Source organism: Cynocephalus volans, chromosome 1 (genome assembly GCF_027409185.1).
Source record: "Cynocephalus volans isolate mCynVol1 chromosome 1, mCynVol1.pri, whole genome shotgun sequence".
Taxonomy (NCBI): domain Eukaryota; kingdom Metazoa; phylum Chordata; class Mammalia; order Dermoptera; family Cynocephalidae; genus Cynocephalus; species Cynocephalus volans.
Window position 1 is genome coordinate 106687352 of NC_084460.1, and position 23910 is coordinate 106711261.

Genomic DNA, 23910 nt, shown 5'->3' on the forward strand with positions numbered 1-23910 from the left:
AGCAGAGGACAGAGACTCCGTTCAAGAACCCAGAACCGTTCCACACTCGCTCCTACCCCGCCACACGGCTGACCCCCAGCTCAGATTGGTAGCGAGGCGCGCCCAGCCTCCTCTTAGTCCGCGCACCCCCTTTCGTCACGTCCGGGGGCGGGCCGGAGCGCCGGGGGCGGACCCGGGTGGGGCCGGGTTGTCGACCAGGGCAGGGGTGGGGTTGTGGGTTTGCTTCGGGTGACAACGGTCAATAATGAAGGTGGCTGCGGCGCGGCGGCAGGCTCAGCTGCGCCGGGCGGGGGCGGCACCGGGGCCGCTCCTGTAGGACCTCGGGGCCGGCGCGGCGGGATGGGGACACGGCGTGGGGAGTGAGGTGGCGGCGCGAGCGGAACTTCAGCCCGAGGGGCTCGCCCGCTCCCTCCTCTGGCTCATCGGCGTCCACCTGCAGCCCCTCGGTCCCTCGCTTCGCGGGGCCGGGACGGCGACGGCGGGGGCATGTGGCGCTGGGTCCGGCAGCAGCTGGTAGGTGCCTCCGCCCTCCATCTCCGGGCGTCCGTCCCCGCGCGGCTTCTCGGCCCGGGGTGGCGGGGAAGAGCCGGCGCCGCCGAGCCACGATGCTGGGGCGCGGGCGCCGGGCTAGGCCGCAGCGGAGGCGGGCCCGGAACCCGAAGCCAGAGAAGCCTCGCGCGGTCCCGGCGCCCGCCTCGCCTCCGAGCCCGGGCCGCCGAGGCTGGCGCTGGTCGGCGGAAGGCGGCCGCTTCCTGCCCGCGCTACTCGGTGACTTCCTTCTCGCCGCTCTTAGGCGGCTGCGGCCTGAACAGGGGTCCCGAGCGGGGTGGGGTGTCCCCCTGAGGAAGCAGGGCGAGGGAACTGAAGAAGAGTAGGTCTTGGGGAGATAGAAGAGGGTTGCGTTACCTGCGACTGACAGACATGTTTGGGTGACGAGGAGGATTTGTTTTCAGTCCGCTCTCGTCACTGACTTCAAGAAGAGTGTCACGATTAAATGTTGTGTTGATTATCAAGGAGGCGGGTACTTACCTAAACTAATACCTCTCGACCAAAAGAAGTTTTTACCCAAGGCCTGGGTGAGGGAAAGACAGAGTATTCCCGTTCCCCGTCTAGTTTTAGGAAAGGTATGTACGATAGTTATGAAGCACTGTAGTTTGCTTCCTACCTTGTCCTCACTCAACCTCAAGTGAAACTTTTGGACTGTGAACCTTATTTATTTATTTTTTTTCTGTTCTCCCCAAGGCAGTTTGAACGATATAGGTTTAGAATCAATGGTTAATTTTTCAGTATTACTGGAACATCTGGAGAAAAAAAATCTAGAAAAGGTCGACTTTAAAGCATATAAAGAGCGCCACCTTTCCCAGAATTATTAGGAGAGAAAAATCTTTCCTGTCTCCTGGCAAGTACAACCCAGATAATACAGCACTAAGGTAACAGTCACAGTTAGGACAGAAATCGTTCCTGGCTGAAGAAGCCCAACCTTATCAGTTTGATGACGCCTGTTACTGTTTAACTTCTAAATCCCATTAGTTAAATGCTTCTACAATTCATTGTTTTCATTTACTAATTCTAAAGGCAGTGATGCAAAAGCTATTTTTGTGGGACTAAAGCATTGGCTCCTCTTTTTCCCTGCTCTAGGACAGCATTTTAATGTTATGACTATGAAGTATGGTGTTTCAGAGCCAGCCTTCTGTTACTTTATCTTGCAGTGGGCATTCTTCTCCAGGAAAAAAAAAAAAAAAAAAATCATAAATAAAACCAGAGCTGCTTGCCACTCCCTCCTACAAGTGCTGGCTCTCTATTTTTAGTTAATTGTAAATCCACATATCCCAGATATATGCCTTATTAGGAAACCAAGCTAATGATGTCATTGTAATACCATATTGTTGTAATTCTTTGGCTTTGTCGCAATAAGTGGTAGCACAGTAATTTGTGGAAGTTAATTATTACAGATCTGATCTCATGTTTTTGATTTGCCAAATCTTCATGTATAGAAGGCTTATTTACTTGATTGTGTTTTTGTGTGGTAGGAAGATCATTCTGAAGTGGCTCTCTTAAAGCTTTTCCTAGTAGATTAAGATGCTGTTTCTCTGTGTTAGGAATTTTTGTTAGCCTGAATAAAATCCTGGTTGTATAACCACTCTCAAGACAGAAAATCTGGTGATGTTTTTAAGAATGTCTTCAGATGAACACAACTAAAAGGAAGGGCAGGAAGTTGTGTGGTTAATTTACAAAGCAGCTACCATACAAGGATGGTTAACAAGTTGAACAAGTTGCCATGCATAAAAAATGCTATCTCTGACATTTACTTGCTCATCTCACCGGTTTTACTTTTAAGTTATCAGATCTTCTAAGTATGTAATCAGACTTGTGCCAATGTAGGACTTTGTATCTCTGATTCAGTTTGTATAGTCACTTAAATTATACAATAAAGACAGTGGATAGACAGAGAAATGAAAGTATATTTTACTATCCCAGTCAAAAACAGCTATACTAGTTACTACACCAGTAATTACTCAACTCAAAGTCTAGTTTTTTTGTTTGTTTTTTTTTTTTTTTGGCGGCTGGTCCATATGGAAGTCTCCTTTAGATTATACTTCCATTTGCTCAATAGATTGAATCACCATGTCTTTCAGCAGTGGGTTTATCTTATGCTAAGAAAATTCTCATTATAGGGCCGGCCCGTGGCTCACTCGGGAGAGTGCGGTGCTGATAACAGCAAGGCCGCGGGTTCAGATCCCTATATAGGGATGGCCGGTTAGCTCACTGACTGAGCATGGTGCTGACAACACCAAGTCAAGGGTTAAGATCCCCTTACCAGTCATCTAGCTCACTGACTGAGCATGGTGCTGACAACACCAAGTCAAGGGTTAAGATCCCCGTACCGGTCATCTTTTAAAAAAAGAAAAAAAGAAAATTCTCATTAGAATGTCTTTCTGGTACAGTGAGTATTATATATAATACTACTCATATTTTATAATACTACTCATTTATAATACTATGAGTACTTCATAGTACTCATTTTCAGCAGCATATTACATGTATTAACTCATTAGAGATGACAGCACCTTGATTATAATAATGGAAATGCCATTAGCTACTCACTGTATTCTAATATTTAGATCTGTATGATAGCCACTAACCACATGTGGCCATTAAAATTAAATTTGAATTCGTGAGGCTATTGACTACCATATTGGACGGTTCAGAGTAGAACATTTTCATCACAGACAGTTCTGTTGGACAGCACTGATTTAAACTTTTAAATGAAAGTCTTTGTCAATATACATTTTAGTTGACATGTAATATTTCTTTACAGATCATTGTAGTACTGTTTTTAAATTAGTTACTGTGTGCAAGCATTATAATATGCTAAATACTAGGGATACAAGTGGAGGTCAGAAAGGATCTTATTCATCTCATACTTACTTGACAGAGTGGACATGGGGTACATGTTTTGCTAAATTACCTGTGTGGCTTACATATTTGGGTCATGTTATATTTCTGTCAGTGCTGCTTTTTAACTTTGAAAGTGAGCTGGCATTTCTATATAGCATATTAAGTCTAGACATCTCACTTACTAGACTAGACTGTAAATATATTAGGGCAAGGACCATATCTTACTTGTCTTTATATTTCTTGCACTCAAGACAGCAGCTGGCCCATTGGATGTATTCACCCACCAATGTTGGTTGAATAAATGAATGAATTTCAGATTTAATTCAGCATCAGTTTGGAAGTGCCTGAATTCTTTCCCTCACTCCCAAGGAATGAATGCAGGAATAGAAAAAAGAAGCAAGTAAGTTTTAACCTCAAGAATTAATGTTTAAGAACCTAGATCTCAGCCAGCTGCAAAGAAAAAAAAGAGTTAACCTAGATCTTTGAATGATACTTTACCTCCGTTCCAACATATGTTCTTAGATACCCAGTCTTTCATTTTGGTGGGGGTGTGGGGGTGGAAGCATTAGAGTAATCCCAGGTATTCCCAGCAGCACTGAACTAGGGACCTTGTTCCAGATTCTGTAAAGAGAATTACCGTTATTGTCATTAAATATTTTCTTAGACCTATTCTGTCCAATATGGTATTCACATGTGGCTTTTGAAGACTTGAAATGTGCCTACTCTGAATTGAGATGTGCTTGTAAACTGGATTTTGAAAACTTAGTTTAGGGGAAAAAGGTTGTAATTATCTCATTAATAATTTTCTAATTGATTACTTGTCAAACATATTGAATTATATAAATATATAAATATATTGGTTTAAATAAGGTATATTATTAAATTAATGTTACTTGTTTAATTTTAACTTTTTTTAAATGTGGAAACTAAGAAAATTAAATATGTGACTTAGATTACATTCCATCGACAGTGCTGTTTTAGATTGTGGTAACAATATGTAATATATGCTTCTGGCATAGGCAGATTCAAGAAAGTTTCCAGTTCTAAGGACTTTCTGATTTCACCCAAGCTTTTTTTCTGTGAGTTTCCTATTTTCAGAGTATTGGTCTAAATGTTACCCAAGAGACTTCAGACTGCCTTCAGGCTGTCTGTTATACTAACTGTTCAGTATGTGTAGAGGATCTGGTCCATTGAGGAGAATTTTTCAAGTCAAAATTGGCTGCTGTGGGGTTCTAGATAATATATAGCCATATTGTTTATTCTGCTGCTTGTTTCCACATTTATCCAAGTGCTAATAATTTTTGACAAGATAATATTCATGATTAGCCTCTATTTACCAGAAATATGTATTTCTTTGAAAATATCAAAACTAAACTTTTGTAAGATTTGAGTTCATAGACATAGTAGAAGATGGTATTCACAAGTATTTTTTATTTTGCTTTTTTTCCTTGAGTTTATTATAAATTCTGTATACGAAAAACATTCTTGATTAGATATTTATATAGGAAATACTAGAAGACTTATTTTTAAGCCAGTATTTCAGGTTAGAAATAGATATTTGTATTTAATTCATCTGTGTAGTACATGTGGTTATAACATATTCAGTAAGCTTTCCCCAGTGTTGTGAATGAGGCATCCATTGAATTCTGTTGCTTCTCAACATTTGGAAGTAGCTGTGAAGGAACTGACTTTTGCGTGCATAGAAGAAAGCCAAGAAACTAATTTTTTTATGCTGACTGGCTCACTTAAAATGATCTGTATAGTTTAGTTTTTTATTTTCTCTTTTCCTTATCCTGTAGATGGTATTGCCAGATTCTTTCCAAATTTCTAACATGTAGTCTATTCTAGTTATCACTGAATTAGCTTATGCAGAAAATCATACTTATTTCTCTTTAAAAATATTAGATTATGCAAAATTTAAAACAAATGTTGAATTAATTAACAATATTAATTAGTAAGCCCTGTGTGCTTTTCTCCACATTTTAGTTGAAAGTGGAGTACCCTAAGAAAAGGAGGAAAAATAGGATAATATGCACAGGTATCATTTATTCAGTCATTCCCCTATATTTTGCAAAAGTTAGGAACAAAACAGATTTTGTGTATATATAGCTAATTCTTATTAGGTGAAGCCAGTATACCTGGTACAGGGTATTTTTGTTCTTTCTTTAAACCTTATATTATGGAAAATTTCAAGCATACACTAATGTAGAGAAAATAGTACAATGAGCCCCATTTACCCTTTACTCAACTTCAACAATTATCATCATATGGCAATCTTGTTTTATCAATTCCTGCCATCCACTAACCCCATATGCGTGCATTATTTTGAAGCAAATCCCAGACATATATAATTTCAGTCATAAATATCTCTGTATTTGTCTCCAAAAGATAAGAACCCATTTTAAATGCATAACTATAATTCCTGGTACAGTTCATGCATTCCCTTCCTTCCTTCCTTCCTTCCTTCCATTCTCAAATTCTAAGCAGTAAAGTTATTTTAAAATAGACTACTTTTTTCCTATGGGCACATCTATGGGGAGAAGAAATCATAGAGAGAAGGCACGTGAATCCAAAAAAATGCTTTGCTTAAATAACATGATGTTGTGTACCATAAATAAATACAATTTTTGTCAATTAAAAAATAATTTTTAAAAAATGCTTTGCTTATAACAAAAGTATGAAGAGACGAGTGCAGTTTTAAGTGTTTGGGGAGCAAATCATGTCTTCCTCTTTGTTATGGCTAAAAATGGTAGATCCAGAACTATTCTTCTCCCCTTCCTCTGCTACCACCCTAGCCTAAATCACCCTTACCTGTTATGTAGGTAATGGCAAAAGCTTCCTCATTTGTCTCATTCTTTCTCCCCTTCTTTCCCTGCAATTTGTTTTCAATATAGCAGCCAGAGTGATCGTGTTGAACACTATAATTCCTCTGCTTCAAACCTTCCAAGGGCTTGCCTTGTTCATAGTAAAAGCCAATCTCTGCTTGATCTGTATTCCTCCTCCCCAACCCCTGCTTCTCTCAAACCACTTCTTGTCCCTCACCATTCTTCACTCAGTCTGCTTTATCCTCACTGGCCTCCTTGCAATTCAGAATTCCCAGGCATACTTCAGTCTCAGCATCTTTGTCCTGTCTGTTACCTCTACCTGGAATGTTCTTCCCCCCATCTGCTGGCTCATTTACTCCCTTCAAGTCCTTATTCAAATATTGCCTGATAAGTGAGTGAGGCCTTTTCTGGCTGTTCAATATAAAATTGTAGGGCCGACCCCGTGGTGCACTCGGGAGAGTGCGGCACTAGGAGCGCAGCAGTGCTCCCGCCGCGGGTTCGGATCCTATATAAGGATGGCCGGTGCGCTCACTGGCTGAGTGCCAGTCACGAAAAAGACAAAAAATAAAAAAAAATAAAAAAATTAAAAAAAAACAATATAAAATTGTAACTCTCCCCAGTACTTCTCTAACCCCCTTCCCTGCTTTATTTCTTTTAGCATTCCTCACTATTTGACATACTCCATAATTTACCTATTTGTCTCGTTTATCTCATGAAGGCAGTGATGTTTGTTTTGCTTTAGTTCTCCATTTGACAAAAGATGTTTCTCAACTCTGCATCCACTTTTAGGTAACACCAGTTCTTTCTCATTTATTTATTCTCTCTCATGCAAACATTTTCTGAACATCTACACTGTGATGGCTATGTGCTAGGCTTTGGAACTACCAGAGCAAAGCAATCCCTGCCCCCAACCAGTCTTTTTGTTTTTTACTTTTTCATTCAAAATATTTTAACATTTACTCATACATATTTGTGGGGTACAGTGCATTGTTTCAATAGATGCATATACTGCATGGCGATTCACTTAGGGTAGATAGCACAGCTTTGTAACCATTAGTCTACCACAGTCAATCTTCTAGGAGGCTCTTCTTCCCTAATGGATATTTGAAGTGTTGCCAGTTTTTTCCTACTGTAAAGAATGTTGCATCTCAAGCTCTCAGTCCTATTTCGTTGAGTGAGTCTTTCATTTCTAGAAGTTGGCCCCCACATCATGGGCAGGAGGGGAGACAATCAGCTTTGTATCTCATGAATATTTGAAATAGATAGATAGATAGATAGATAGATAGATAGATAGATAGATAGATAGATAGATAGATAGATAGATAGATAGATAGAAACTGCTTTAGCAAAGGTTAAAAAAAAAGAATGTTGCAGTGACCATTCTTGGTTTTTTGTTTGTTTGTTTGTTTGTTTGTTTGTTTTTAAAGTGGAATACTTAGAAGTGGAATTGCTAGGTCATAGGATGTACACATTATAACTATTACTAGATATTGCCAAATTAGTTACCAGAACATGACAGTTCCCTTTTCCCTCCCTACATCTTGGTCAATACTTTACTTTCAGACTTGAAAAAATTTACCAATCTGATGTTGTGAAACAGTATCGTATTTTATTCTAATTTGTATGTCCTGATTGCTAGTCAGATTCAGGTGTCCTCTATTTCATTTATGTGAGTAGATTGACCATTTTTCTGTGGGATAGTTTGTATTTTCCTTATTCCTTCTGTAGTCTGTATGCTAATTCTTTGTTGTATATGTTGTAAATATCTTCTTCCAGTCTGTCCCTTGTATTTAATTTTGTTTATGGTGTCTTTTTTCATACAGAAATTTTGAATTTGTTTGTAGGTAAATTTATTAGGAAACGATTTCTGCTTTTTATTACTTGTTTAGGAATTCCTTTCCTATACCAGGATCATGAGGCTATTTTTCTGGTGTTTTCTTCAAATTGTTTTAAAATGTAGTTTTTCAACATTTAGGTCTTTAATATACCTGGGAACTGATTTTCAAATGTAGAATAAGGTAGGGAATTTGTTTCCTCCCATATGGAAAGTTTTTGTCCCAATGCTATTTATTGAATGAGCTATCTTTCTCGCACTTGTTTGTGTTGTTTGCCTTCTCTGTCGTAAATGACAGTGTTCTCTGTTACATGCCAGCATTCTCTTTCATGTATCTTGGTCTCTTTCTAGGTTCGGTATTATGTTTCATTCATCTATTGGTGGACCAAATATACAGTGTCTTAATTATAGAATTTTTACGATAAGTCTTGGTATTTGACAGGGCAGAACCCCCACCTCTTTTTTTTTTTTTTTTTTCATAATTGCATTGGACCTTTACTCTTACCTGTGCAACTTATAACCAGTTTATCTAATTCATGGAAAATCTTTCTTAGATTTTGATTGGCATTTCATTTAAGTAAGTTTCTTCTATTCATATTTTTTCCTTTGAGGATTAGAAGTTATGGATTTTTTTTTCTAGCTATGCCTATAGTCATTTAGTATCTCTATACACCTACTAATAATATAGGAATTTAGAAGATTTTGACTCCAATATTCTCTCACTCATCTTCCACATTAAAATTACACAGTAGTTTAGTTCTACTTTGTTTCTTTTACCAGTTTTATTGAGATATAACTCACATACTGTACAATTTACCCATTTAAAGTACACAATTCAGATTTTTAGTGTGTTCACAGAGTTGTGCAGCCATCACCACACTCTAATTTTAGAACATTTTTGTCCTCCCTGAAACTGTGTACCCATTAACTCTCACTTCCCATTCCCCCAAACCCCTAACCCCCAGCTCTAATCAACCACTTCCTGTCTTTATAGATTTGCCTACTCAAACAAATGGCATGATACAGTAGGTGGTAATTTGTGACTGTGTTCTTCCACCTAGGATAACATTTCCAGGATCCATCTGTGTTGTAGCATGTATCACTACTTCATTTCTCTTTATGGCCAAATAATATTCCATTGTATTGGTATACCACATTTTGTTTATCCGTTTATCAAGTGATGGACATTTGGGTGGTTTCTACCTTTTGACTATTAGGAATGACATTGTTTTGACCGTTCACGTGAAAATTTCTGTGTAGATATATATTTTCATTTGGGTATATATACCTAAAGAGTAGAATTACTGTGTCATACGATAACTCTGTTTTTAACTTTGTGAAAAATTGCCAAATTGTTTTCTAAACTGTCTGCACCGTTTTACATTCTTGCCAGGAATGTATGAGGGGTCCAGTGTCTTCATATCCTTACCAACACTTGTTTCTGTCTTTTTGATTATAGTTATCCTAACGAGTGAGAATGGTATCTTCTTTTTTATTGAAAAATAATTGATTATACATACATGTGGGGTACCGAGATGAATATCAGTACCTGTGTACAATATGTGATGATCGAATCAGGACAAATAATACATTCATCATTACAAAATGTAATCGTTCTTTGTGACCCTTTACCAATTTCTTGCTAACTCCCCTTTCCCCTTCCCACCGCTAGTAACATCAGTCTGTTCACTCCTTTTGAAAGAGTTCAGGGTGTTATTGTGATTGTTGTATCTTTCTTTCTTTCTTTTTTATTTATTTGTTTATGTGAATAGTATCTTACTGTGATTTTGATTTACTTTTTCCTAGTGACTAGTGATGTCTAATATCTCTTCATGTGCCCGTTGGCCATTTGTATACCTTTTTAGAGAAATGCCTGTTCAGATCTTTTTGCCCATTCATAATTAGGTTATTTGTTGTGTTTTTTTTACTGTTGAGTTATAAGAATTCTTTATGTATTCTGGATACAGAGCCTTATCAGATATGTAATTTGCAAATACTTTCTGGACCCAACCTTGTTACTACTCATTGAAACTGACTCTAGGATCCTGACACAGATTGACTGCTGTTAATTCTTATCCTGCCATGGGAGTTGAACTTCATACTGCCTTTTTCCAAACGCTGAGTCCCAAAAATTCAACCACTAATTACAGAAATTATTTTCTTATTTTCAGCCTGGCCAAGTCTTCTTAAGTTAAAAAAAAAAAAAAAGGAAGAAAGAAAGAAAAAGAAAAGAAAAAAAATTATCCATTTTTGCTTTTGTGAAGTAAAGGACAATGTTGAAAGTATGGACTTTCCCAACCAAAGTCAATGGCCACTTGATGTCAGAGCCAGGAGTCAAACTCAGAATTTTTTCAGTGAGTTTATGTATGGAGGAGGATTAGTGATAGTGGGAAAAAGGAAATATCAGTAGCTTTCCCAATTATCTCCTTTTTCCCAATCCTGCCATCTTAAATCTGCCTGAGAGTGAGGCAAGACTAGAAAATGGATTAAGGGAAGGAATTTCTAGGCAGTAGTAATAGTCTGGAGATGGTGGTGACAGGATTATGGAGAAAAAGGGAAGAAGTGATCAAGAGTTCCTGTAGTTACCCAGCCATGGCCATTTTCAAGGTGACATGTATTTTAGTAGTTAGGCCTTGCTTGTGTCTTGATGTATTTCTCCTTTTACACGTAAATGTTATATAATGTAAACTGCAGTATATTTAAATTGATTTTGAATAGCATGGCAAATTTTTTGAGAGTTTTTTAAAGGTTTAAATTTCTTTTTCATTTTGAACCTTGGGATCCCAAAAATTACTTTGAAGTTTGAGAAGTTCATGATGTTGAAATAGAAGCTGGAAATTCTGGAAAAAGAAATATAGCCATCCATTTTCATTAATAACTTTTATTATATCTGTAATGAAATTATGCCATACTTTTAACTCTTTATTCAGAAGAATATATTTGAATAATATTCTGTAGGGCAAAAAGTGAGTCATCTAATGGCAGTGTTATTTCAGTCAAAATTTTACTCCTTTTACTTGATTTTTTTTGTTTTACTTTTTCTGCTTATTAAAAAGCCTTATTTTTAATAATGATGTTTTATTCAGGACAGGGACGCTGTCTTCTCATTTTGGTATCTCTACAGTTCTAAGCATATAACCTTGCATATAATCAGTGCTCACAGTATTTATAAATTGAATTTTAAAAAATTAAATTATAGAATAATTTAACATATGACATACTAAGTGACTTTATATTTCATAATGGTCACATATTTTTACTTAATTTGGTACAGTTTTGGTCCAGTGTCTAGCATAGTACCAAACACATTTTTTTCAATAAATACCTATTGGTATTCTGAGATTTTGCTTTGAAAAGTTCTTTGCAGTGAATACAACTGGCAAATAAAGCTTGAGCAGTAGTCAGTTCAGGTGTTAATCACATGTTACCTAGGGAATTGTTTCTTCACTTTTGCAAGTTCTGAACTATAAGAGGAATATAGATATTCTTGCTTATCTTTGTTCTTCACTACACTGTTTAATATACAGTAAATTCAGAAAGCTTTAACAGTGAGGGTGGATCTTACTTATTCTTTACTGTTGAGATACAGGAAAGTAGTTCTCTAATCTTATGTTTTCCTATTGAACTTTAAATGTTGTGAAGGATCTGGCTTCTAACTTAGATATGTGGCAGACCCTCAGAGTTGTGGATCCAACTCTTTATGCCAAGTTAAAGGGAACTGATGCAATGTTTACCTGCCAATGTTGATCAACTTTTTTTCCAGCATGTATTTGCAAAAGTAAAAAAACGAGGAGAAAGCTGAAGCACCTTAAGAATTTTTGAGAAAGTGAAAGTCAAAATTCTTAAATAATCAAATATGCTTTTAACAGTCTTTTTAATGTAGAGTCTCCTAGATAATGGGTTCCCTACTGATGATGTTTCATGTAGATTGAGATAAAGCTTTCAGTGGTCTGTGGCAAAATGAGAAAAATTGCATCAATGTAACGTGTATTTGCATAAATATATAGGTGTTCTTGTTTTTGAGGTATGCCTTTGTTTAAACTTTTTAAATGTACACTTTATTTCAGTATAGTTTTAGATTAACATAAAGGATGCAAAGAGAACGGAGAATTCCTATACACTTCTTTCCCATCCAGTTTCTCTTATTTTTAACATCTTACTTTGCTGTGCTATATTTGTTATACCAGTGTTGATATTGTTATTAATTGTTATACCAGTGTTGATATTGTTATTAATTAAACTCCATACTTTATTTGGATTTTTTTGGCTTTTTATTAGTTTTCCCTAATATCCTCTTTCTGGTTCAGAATCCCACCTGGGATACCACATTACATTTGGTCAACGTGTGTTCTTAGACTCCTTGGGCTGTTACAGTTTCTTAGACTTTTGAGAACAACCATCTTTTAAGTCTTAGATTGTTTTTCCTACTTTCTTTCTTCTTAATATTCTTGCTTGGAAAAATAAAAAGTTGTCAATCCTATATCAATTTTTCAATTAAAAACAGTTTTACTGGTCTATGAAATCTAAAACAGAACTAATGCCTTCATTTCTAAGAAGTCAATGTGATGGCCATTAACAATTATAGAGTCTCCAAGTTTCCTAATTATGTTTTATTTTTATTGTATAAAAAATGTTTATTAGTAGTAAAGAAAAAATGTGAATTTTGCAGTTAATTAGGGAGGAACTGTTGATCTGATTTGGGACAGCAGTCTGAGCCTCCATTAGAGATAGAAGTATACACAGAAAGCCATAGGAAGATAGGAAGTGTGTAAACACACTGAGTAACTAAACACACACTGTATCAACTTATCACAAAGGTATTTCTTAGAATTATTGCCAAAATAGAAAATGTGATAGTAGATCCTTTCAGTTTTCTTCATTTTTCGTGTTTAATTTAAAAAAAAAAAAACAAAACTCTCCTATTCAAATGAAGAGAGATCTTATCCATTTCCAAAGTTAAAGCTTTACACTTTGGCTCTTTCCTTTTTTCTTTCTCTTCCTTGATCCTTCAATAATTTTTTCTTTCCCCAAACTTAATTTTTTTCTCTCACTACTAGATCTTTCATTTCAAAACTAAAAATGTTTATGATTCAGTTGCATTAAAAATTCCTTACTTGATCTAGCTTTTCAATAGTCAACCACCATCCCCATTTCCCCACCCTCCTCCTGACACCCCTTCACCAATCCATTGCAGTCTGCCTTCAGCCCTTTAACTTTCCTCAAACTGTGCTAACAAAAGCCACCTGTGATTTCCTAATTATTAAACTCAGTAGTCTTTTTTTCAGTTTTCATTTTTCTTTGCAGCATATGAAATAATTCCTTTTTTAAAACTTCTTTCTGGATTTCTTCATCATCACTCTTTTTGTTCTCCTTCCGCTCTGGTGATCTTTCTATATACGTGGAAACCACCAGGCCAGCAAATAAGGGATATTCATCATTGTGTTTGAATTATGGCCAAATAGGATTCGCTTAATCTGGAAAATCCACGGTAAAGTCCCAAATGGGTAAAGTTGATTTTCTGAATTGTGGTGAAATATACATAACATAAAATTTACCATCATAACCATTTTTAAGTGTACAATTATGTGGCATTCAGTATATTCACATTGTTGTACAACCATTACCACTGTCCATCTCTTGAACTTTTTCATCTTCCAAAACTGAAACTTTGTACTCATTAAATGCTAACTCCCTATTCCCTTCCTATTCAACTCCTGATAGTCACCTTTAGACTTTCTGTCTCTGAATTTGACTACTCTTTTTGTGTGTGTGTGTTTGTGTATATATATATATATGAGAGAAATCATACAAAATTTATCCTTTTGTGACTCGCTTATTTTACTTAACATAATGTCCTCAAGGTTCATCCATATTGTAACATGTATCAAAATTTCCTTCCTATTTAAGACTGAACAATATTCCATTGTATGTATGTACCACATTTTGTTTATCCATTCATCTGTAGATACTCCTAGGTTGCTTCCATCTTTTTTGGCTATTGTGAATAATGTTGTTATGAACATGGGTGTAGAAATATCTCCTATCTCAAGTCCCTGCTTTCACTTCTTTGGGGTATATACCCAGAAGTAGAATTGCTGGATCATATGGTAATTCTGTGTTTAAATTTTAGAGAAACTGCCATACCATTTTTCACAGTGGCTGCACCATTTTACATTTTCACCAGCAATGCACAAGGGTCCCAAATTCTCCACATTCTTGCCAATACTTCTTATTTTCTTTCTTTCTTTTTTTTTTTTTTTTCCCTTTTTATTGTAATAGCTATTTTAATGGGTTTGAAGTGGTATCTCATTGTGGTTTTGACTTACACTTCCCTAATGGAAGTTGATTTCTTTGAGATCCAGGAACTGACTCTCATCAGTTGTAAAGCCACAGTGAAAGGCTTTGATAAGACAAAGCTAAGAATACCAGAATAAAAAGTTTACCATTACCAGTGGAAATGGTAGTTTTCTACCATTTCCACTGGTAATGGTAGATTTCAGTCTACAAAATCACTTAAAATTTTTTTCTTCCATTTAAATAACAATGAAGTTAAATTCAATTTGGTAGAAATTTATTATCAAAGATATTTTAAAACCAAACACAAAACCTGAAAATTAGAGAATTTCATCCACTGAGTAAATATTCATTAAATATTGATTTGTGTAAGATTTCTAAGCATGCCCTGCCCTTAAGAATCTTACAGTCTAGAGGGGGAGATGGACAGGGATTACAATTCAGTGTAATAAAATCTGTAGTATGAAGGCATAAAAGGTTTGGTGGGAGTAATATATAGAGTAATATATAACAAATGCCTTCCTTTGTTTCTGGGGAAGAAGAAAGCTGAAATAAGAAAGATGAGCAGGCTTTTGCTAGAGGTATATGTTGGAGTAAGAAATCGAGTTTGGGAAGTTATATCATAACCTATAAGGGGTGAACTTCCTGCGGTTAAGCACTGGCAGATCATTTGAGAATTTTCAAGTTATCTTTGTCTGAGATCACTCTAGATTTTATATCCTGTAGCTTGAGAGCCAGTTCCAACCCACCTCTGCACTAAGCCAGAGTTCTTAGAAGCCCTTATTAATCTGATCGATGACAAACTACCTTAAATCCAAAATGAAAGTTACATAACATAAAACAAAAAGTTAAAATTAAGTTATTGTGTTTGCTTACATCGCTAGTGTTTTAAGTTAGTCTCTATCACCTTACATTGGTCTGTTAATAGTGTCAAATTATCTTGCCTTATAGTTCCTTCATATAGGTATATTTTATTGAAAGTCTATGTTCAGGAAACAGTAATTCACAATTAACCGTGTAGATCTTGGTAAAATACTTTAAATAGTTCTTCAGAAGCACTGCTATTTTTGCTAGGCCATTTTCATATGCCTGTGTACACTGAAACATATAATGAACAAAATCACTTTTTGTTATGTGAACTGTATGGTCTAAATAAAACTTATGTTCATTTATTTTAATTTCTTAGTGCTCTTGAAGTTTTGCCTGCGAAGATTTTCATTATTGTTGTTTTGGGGGGGGGGGTTTGTGTATTTTGAAGTTTTTTTTTTTTCTATTGTGGAGCAAATTGATTACATGTAAGAATGGTAGAGGGCTGACCGTTTAGCTCAGTTATTTAGAGTGTGGGGCTGATAACACCAAGGTCCAGGGTTTGATCCCTGTTCCAGCCAGCTGCCAAAAATATGGAAATAAAAATAAGGGTAGTAGGCACAATCACTGTGCAATCACTGTGGACTCCAAAGACAATGTTTTCTTAGTTATGTTAATGTATGACAGTATTTAATTATATTATCCGTGACTGTAGTTTTAGTCTCTTCTTAGCTGTTTTATTTGTAATGCTTGTATTTTTTATAAAATCTTTGGAATTTTAAAGTAATGCAGAGACTGGTCTATTTGGTCTGAAATTGTAAAATGTTGTGATTCATTTTCAAGTATTGCTTTATGCCAGAGACCAACTTCTGAAAATTATAAAGCTATTTGCTGGCTTGATATTCCCAGGTTTCATCAGTTTGTGGTTACAAGAGGAGTCTCAAACCAATCCAGTATTGTCAGTTCTTCCCCTTTCTGCCACCATGAGATTGTCTTTCCCCTTTAAATACTCATCCACTTTTGGTTTTTTTTTTTTGAGTATCTGTGGCTTTAACATATGCTTGCAAATCATCAGAAGAAAAAATAGGCATTTTGAATTCATGCTTTTTTAGAGTATGATAGTTTTTAAATAATTTGAATTTGTGTGCCTCCACTCCCTACAATCTACATTTTAGCATACATTTAGCAGACATTAACATAAAATCAGAGTGGCTAGACTAGCATTAAATCTATCTTAATTCCTTTACCCAGGACAAGATGAAATCAGAAGAGAAAGGAGCAGGCAAGCATCAAGGGATTGAGGGTGTGAATGGGCAGTATGGGATGACAACAGAAAATGTAATATGTGCCAAAGGTTTCTGAACCCTGGCATGTAGCCTTGGCATAGTGACTAGTGAGTTTGGATTGTATATATTCCTCATTGCCATAGAATTGCTGATAATGCTTGCTAAAAATACTGTGAAACTATACTCAAACTTCATACTAACAATATAGTTATGCAATTAATTTTAGTAGTAGATGTTTTGACAAAATAGATTTTGTTTTGACTCCTGTTAAGGAAGGCAGAGGTGTTATTGAAACATAAAGATTCTCTTGAGGCAGTTTTAAATGTGGAATACGGGGATGGGAAACTGATTACAAAGCAAGATTTTAGGTTAAATGGTTTTAAACTTCTTTGCATCATGAAAATCTGATGAAACCTGTGCACACTCTTATTATAAAAATGCATATATGCATAGATTGGCTTACAATGTCAGGATTCACAGACCTGAAGCCCATTTATGGACCCTGCTCTAAGTCAAATTTCTTCATTTTTGGACAATTTTGTACTTTTATTTAGTCTGTAGCTAGTTTAATTTGTTTCACGGAAGATGATGATGCTAATGAATTGAAATTATAGATTTAATTTCCAAAAGGATATTTAGTCGTACTTATACTACAGTCATATATATATCAAAGTTAACTATTTTCAATACATACATGCATGCCATTGATTATAGTATGACCGGATGAGATTATGTGAATTAATCACAACTGAAAAAAACCTTAAGATGCGTAAGTGGATGCTATGGTATCTTTGGGAATGAGGAAAAGCTTGTAATCATTTTCCTTTTGGAATTGTCATGTTAAATTGTGATGTCTTGGAATATGGAGCTGCTGTATAGAATTTTTAAAAATCAATTTAATTCAAAAGTGATCTTTTGGCGAACATTTCAATATATTCCCTTCAAATAATTATAGAAATCTCAGGAGTTTCAAAATTTTAGTGTGTGATAACTGGTTGATGTCATCCAGTAGAGATGAATGGGGGAAAATGAGCATTTTTCCTTTATGGGAATCACGTGCATTTCTATATAAATTTTAGTCATACTTGAGTTGTTGCTATAGTTCTCTTGCTGTTATTTTGAGGTTTTTGTTTTTTCTCTTAACTTCAGATGTATGTAATAGTAAATTCCAACCTTAGTGGGAATTTAGCAAAAATTAAAATAAAATTCTATATCAATTGTTCTCAGTCTCAGATGTTTTGACATCTTCTTAAAGATTTATTCTCTCAGACCCTCAAATTTACTTTCTTTTTTCTTTAATTTATCACAGAAGCTTACATGCACAATGTGTAACTTAGTGTTAAAGAAAAGTAATAACATCAGTTTTTTTTTTTTTAACATCAGTTTTATTTTATCAATTTTGTATATGCTGCAACAGGTTTCCATCTGAATCAGTTCAATTGAGCTGAAGGCAGAGTGATGCTGTAAAAAATGATGGCAGAAAGCATATTAAGAGGCAGGAACTAGTGTATGGGGGGGATACGTTAACATGGTTACAAAGTGGATGCTGAATAAATATGCCTGGTGCAGTCTAATGCTCCAGTTACCTGTTTATAGGTTAACTTCCTGTGATCCGCCTTTGAGAAATACAGCCATAGGCTAAAGCAGTGGCATTCAAACTATTTGTTCTTTGGTGCATTTGTTCATTCATTCATTTATTTACAAAACTGTAAAATGTTTAAAAGAAAATTTATGAGGAAAATAAATATGCATGCCACTATATTTTTTCCTTGAAAAGATTGATTTTTGAACTCAGACACATAATGGCACATTCACATCCACAAAATGTGGTCACCACTATTTCGATGTGTTGGAAAAGAAGGGTTGAAAATCATAGGACTTTAAATAGTATGAGCAAATAAAATTAAATGTCATTTTTTTAATGGAGCATACAAATGCGTTTAATTCATACAGTCTTGTACTAGCTGTTTTTACAATCACAAAATAAAATTTTAAAACCAAAAATAACAGCAGTTAAATACCATACTGTTAATATTCTGATGTACTAAACAAAATATTTCTCCAGGTAATATGTGAATTCCCATTATCTGTGTATTCCTGTGCTTAATGGAAATATCACAGGGATACATACTAAGCATCTAATTACTTAGTAGATTGTTAGAGTCTTTAGTAGTATCTAAAAATGGATCATTGTAGTTTGTGAATATCAAGTTTAGTTGACCTTTTAATAACTTAGGAGTACTAGTAAGTAGTCTTTGACCATCATTAAAAAAAATGAAAATATAATTTCAAATTTTGAATCATTTGCCTGTTAGAACCAAAGAACATCTTGCTTTTAGGGACTGGTCAGGGGGCTCCCAAGATCTGCCAAAGGAGTCTTGAAGGTTCACTTGCAACCCCAGCAAAGAATACAGTATTATAGGAATATAGTTTTGGTGTTCTTGTCACCAGAGAAAACTTTTCCATTACAAGTAATATATCTTTAGAGATGGTCTTCTAAATTTGAGGCCAGAATGTGAGTTCCTCAAGGCAAGGAATTATAACATATTACTTTATATCTGAAGATGATATACCTATTTACCTGTGAAAGAAAAAAATAGATGGCATAATTCCTAATAATTAAATATGTTGTGTCTATATGAAGCTTAAGGCCAGTAATAAAGTATGTAATCTGATCAATTAAATAAAACCAACAGTGAAGTATCATATTAACTAACTTTGTTGACCAGTATTTTTCTCTTGCTTGGTCTTAGGGTTTTGACTCACCTCATCAAAGTGACACAAGAACTATTTACATAGCCAACAGGTTTCCTCAGAATGGCCTTTATACACCTCAGAAATTCATAGATAACCGGATCATTTCATCTAAGGTAAGGATTAACACCTTTATCATTTAAACTGTAGATATATATACCATTTTATTTTGAAAATAATTTATTGTGTATGTGTGAACATATACTTTATATCCTTTCAAAATCAAGTAAATGATGGTTGATAGATTTATCTTAACCAAAATGGTGAACTGTAAAATAAAAGGAGTTGCCAGTTGCTGCTATCAGGTAGCCAACATGCCAAAAAATTATGTTTAGTTACAATTAAACTAAAGAACTAATGTTTATACCTGTGTGCTGAGTACTACATTAATTACTTCTCATATTATATCATTTAATTCTTACAACAGGCTATTATTAAATAGCTGTGAAACAGCTATTATTAAATTGGTTTCACAAAGTGTTATGCTCATTTTACATCACTTTCTTAATGGAAAGTGGGAGATTGAATAATTTTTCCCAAGGTTGCACTAGTAAGTGGCTAGATTGGAGTTTGAACTCAGTGTGACTTTAAAGCCTGCTTTCTCTTATTTTATGACTCTTCCGTAAACATTTTATGGTACCAAAGTACTGTCTTATATATTCTTCCATGTTTCATTTTTTTCTATGACATTTTTAAGATGTCTTAGTTTATTTTGAAGCTGATAATTATAAGGTAATGCTGTCCAACAGACTTTTGTCTCATGGTGGAAATATTTTCTACATTGTCCAATATGATGACCATTAGCCACATAGAGCTATTGAGGCCTTGAAATGTGGCTAGTATGACTGAAGAACTTAATTTTTAACTTAATTTTAATTTATTTTAATTTAAATGTCAATAGCCACATGTGATTAGTAGCTATCTAATTGGATAGTGCAGTTATAGAGGACTTGAGTCAAAGATACTGAGGGTAAAGTTCTCTTTAGATCATAGCTATTGCTTAATATGGCACCGTAAGAAGCATCTTTGTATTGCTCCTTCCTTCCCTTCCAGAGCAACTGATATTTTTTCTCTAATGCTGGTCTCATCTTTCCCAAAGATGTTGTCTTTGGTTAGCGATTCATTTGCTCTGCCCCTTTTTTCTGCCCTCCCGTTAATTACGTATGAGACATACCCGTTACTGACATTTCTCATTTTGGACAATGGTTCTAAAGTAGAGGGTAGGAAGAGGAAATATCAGAATCTAAGATGATGGAGGAGCTCCAGATTAGTGACACAATTCTTAGTAAATTACATAAGAAATAAAAGTCCTTCTTGAAAACTCTAAGTTTTTTTTAACTTGAGGCGTAATTTACATACAGTAAAATTCACTAGTTTTAAGTATACAACTTGCTGAATTTTGACAAATGTATAATATTATGTGACCACCACCACAATCAAGTTACGGAATATATCTGTCACTCCAAAACGTTGTCCCATGCCCCTTTGTAGCTAGTCCCCCGCCTTCTCACCCCAACAGTAGCAACTACTGATCTGCTTTCTGTAACTATAGTTTTGTCTTTTCTAGAATTTCATATCAGTACAATTGTTGAGTACAAGTCTTCTGTGTCTGACTTCTTTTCACCTAACATAGTGCTTTGAGATTTATTTTTGTTTTTGCAAATATCAGTATCAATAGTTCATTCCTTTCTAGTATATAGTTTAGCTGTCAGCTAGTGTTTACATAGTTAATATTAAGACTTTGGGTCAGTTTCTTTGTGTGGTTCTCTCGCTACCAGTATTTTCCCCTTATATTTCCAGCTGCTTTTCCATCCCTGAACTCTAATCTGTCATGTTTTGTTGATAAGGCTATAGTTTTCTCCTGCCGTTTTGCTGCCATAGCTGTGTGTGGGAGTTGGATAGTGTCTCCAAGCTAAGAAGCCAAAATATTCACAATTTATACTTCTTTCATTTGCAGTTTTTTGAAATTAAACTGTCTCCCAATTCCCATCTATACTTTGGAAAATTTGCAGGATTTTAAATAGTTTTTTTAATCTAGTTTTTTATAATTCTTATCTGCAAGGAGTTCACAAGACCACTTAACTTGTCTGCCAATGCTGGAAACTGAGTCCTTCAGGAAAACTTTTGGGATTTTTGTATGAAGCAGTATTGGGTTTAATGTTTTTGACCACAGTTTGAAAAATATAGAAAGACGTTTAAATAAACATTGCCTTTTTTTATTTTCAGCATCAGTGAAAACTGTCTCTCACATTACTTCATTATTCTTTTGTCTCATTGCTTCTTTTTTATGCCACTATTGCTTTCTTAAACTCTTTCCAGACCAGATTACTTGCTATTCCACAAACTCATGTTGAACTTTCCTACAACCGTGCCTTTGCTATGATTTCATGTTGTTAACCACAATTTTTAAAATATGGAGATTATAGGTTTCATGTTTTTGTAGAAATGTAGAACTTATGTCTTTAACCATAGTTTAAAGAATTTAAATATTTATACAGATATAATCGCTTTCTTCGTGAGCATCTTGTTACTCTCTTTTTACTTCCCTATTAATCCCTTAAGCTTCTTTCAGACTGCTCTGTCTTCTGTCCCACAAAGCCATGATGAACATTCCTCTCCTGTCCCTTTGCTCATGCTGTACTGTCTTCCTGAAATGCTCTCCCTCATTTACCCTTGATTTTCAGCCCGTCGAATGTTCCTCTTTTAAGCCCATGTCAAATATGACCTCTGTCATTAAATTTTTTTCTCACTGGCTGTTTTTCCTTTGAATTATTTGTATATTTTTTCATTTACCTTTTTTTTTTTTGGTGGCTGGCTGGCATGGGAATCCAAACCCTTGACCTTGGTGTTATAACTCCATGCTCTAACCAACTGAGCTAACCAGCCAGCCATTCTTTATCTTTAAATATAGTTGTTGATATTTTGTTCTTAGTCTTTATTTTAATATTATCTTATCTTTGTTTCTCCTATATAGTGCAGGTGTCTTATGTGTTGTAGATGCATAATATGTTTTTGTTTAATTTAACTGACCATAGAAACCACCTTAAGTTTAAACTTCCTTACAAAATATTTAATTTTATATCCATATTTTGGTTTTCTTACTTAAAAGGGAAAAAAGGTCAATTATACAGCCATACATAAATATAAAGACATTATACATGTAATTCATTTATCATAACCATTATTACATAATAATTAAGAGAACTTTAAAGCATAATAAATTATTATTTTTCTTAGAAGTATTTTTATGTTGCTTAATATTATGCTACTAGAGTCCCTCCTTTCTATACATTAGGACAAGCAAAGAATTTAGACTCATTCAATCTTTTAACATGTTTGTATTTCAGAAAACCTGGAAACAGCAGTTCCTACCATTTGTAAGCTAGTTTTCATAATAAATTTTAATTTATTCTGTGTTTTTCCTTGTGTTATTGAGCTAGCCAAAACAAAAAACACCCGGAAGCTAATTACCTTACTGCCAGTTTATAAAGTTGCTCTCCTCAAGATTCTGAAAGACAAAATGCATTGTCACTTTTATGATTTAAATAGCTTCGTGTAAACTTAGGCATTGCCAACTTAATTCTTATAAAGTTTTATACATTTGATTTGGTGACTGAGCAAGTTACATGGAGATGTTCTGACCCTATAGGGACAACTGCCTTTTCACTCCAATTAAGATCACCAGGAGAAGATGACTTGACCCAGAGTAACCATCCCATATGTACACATTGATCAGTAACTTCTTTTGGTTCCAGGAAGTATCTACCTCTCTTCTCTCTAGAGTCCTAAACATAAAATTCCCATTCCCAGATTCTGGAGCCATTGGTGCTGCCACTACCAAAGGAAAATATGTTTCATGTATCCCAGATTAGAATTGAAAATGTAATTTTACCTAAGAATAAAAGGTCGTTAGATATTGTACTAGTGTTTATATACCCTTGGGTCAAATAGGCTTTTGTGGGCTCTTCTGAAAACCTAACTCTATTTATAAAATTGTTCATATGGGAAAGGATGTTTCAGGTCTCAAACAACTGATAAATATGTGAACTTTTGGCTGCCCCATTACCTCAGCTGGTTAGAACACAGCCTTGTAGCACCACAATCACGGGTTCAGATCCCTGCACAGGCCAGCCGCCAAAAAGAAAAAAAGATGTAAACTTTTGACACATGAAAATTCAAAAATAAGAACCGGCTTACATTGCACCAGAGAAGAGAAAATTAGGTAAACCACCTCTTTAAAAATCTTGAATTGGTCGATAACCATTAAAGCTTTATTGCCTGACATCAGGATATTTATCCGAGAAAAAAAAAATTCCAATTTGATAGTAGTGCTAGATGTCTATAATTAACAATAATTTATTATATATTTCAAATAGCTAGAAGAAAGTTCAAGTTTTCTCATCACAAAGAAATGATAAATGTTTGCGATGAAGGATATGCTAACTAGCCTGATTTGATCATCACACATTGTATACATGTATTGAAATACTACTCTGTACCCAATAAATTTGTACGATTAAAAAATAAAATAAAAAATTTTTCAACCATGTTTATTTATTCATTCATCTATTCTGCAAAATTTTTGATCTCCAACTCTGCGCCAAATAGTAGTATAAGTGCTAGAGATAGAGCAATAAATAAAACAATGTCCCCAGCCACCGGAATCTTATATTCTACTAGGAGAACATGCATAAGGTAAAGTAAAAGTTCT

General features: G+C 35.2%; 1 protein-coding gene across 8 annotated transcripts in view; it reads left to right on the forward strand.

The window, feature by feature from the left end:
* The first annotated feature begins 238 nt into the window (after positions 1-238).
* ATP11B (ATPase phospholipid transporting 11B (putative)) overlaps positions 239-23910 on the forward strand; it is a 129500-nt gene continuing 105828 nt past the window's right edge. For all 8 annotated transcript variants that reach the window (XM_063104337.1, XM_063104383.1, XM_063104354.1 and 5 more), the window contains exons 1-2: positions 239-513; positions 19199-19315. In XM_063104337.1, the coding sequence (XP_062960407.1) occupies positions 487-513; positions 19199-19315 (144 nt within the window). In that variant the 5' untranslated portion in view covers positions 239-486. The remainder of the gene's footprint in view (positions 514-19198; positions 19316-23910) is intronic.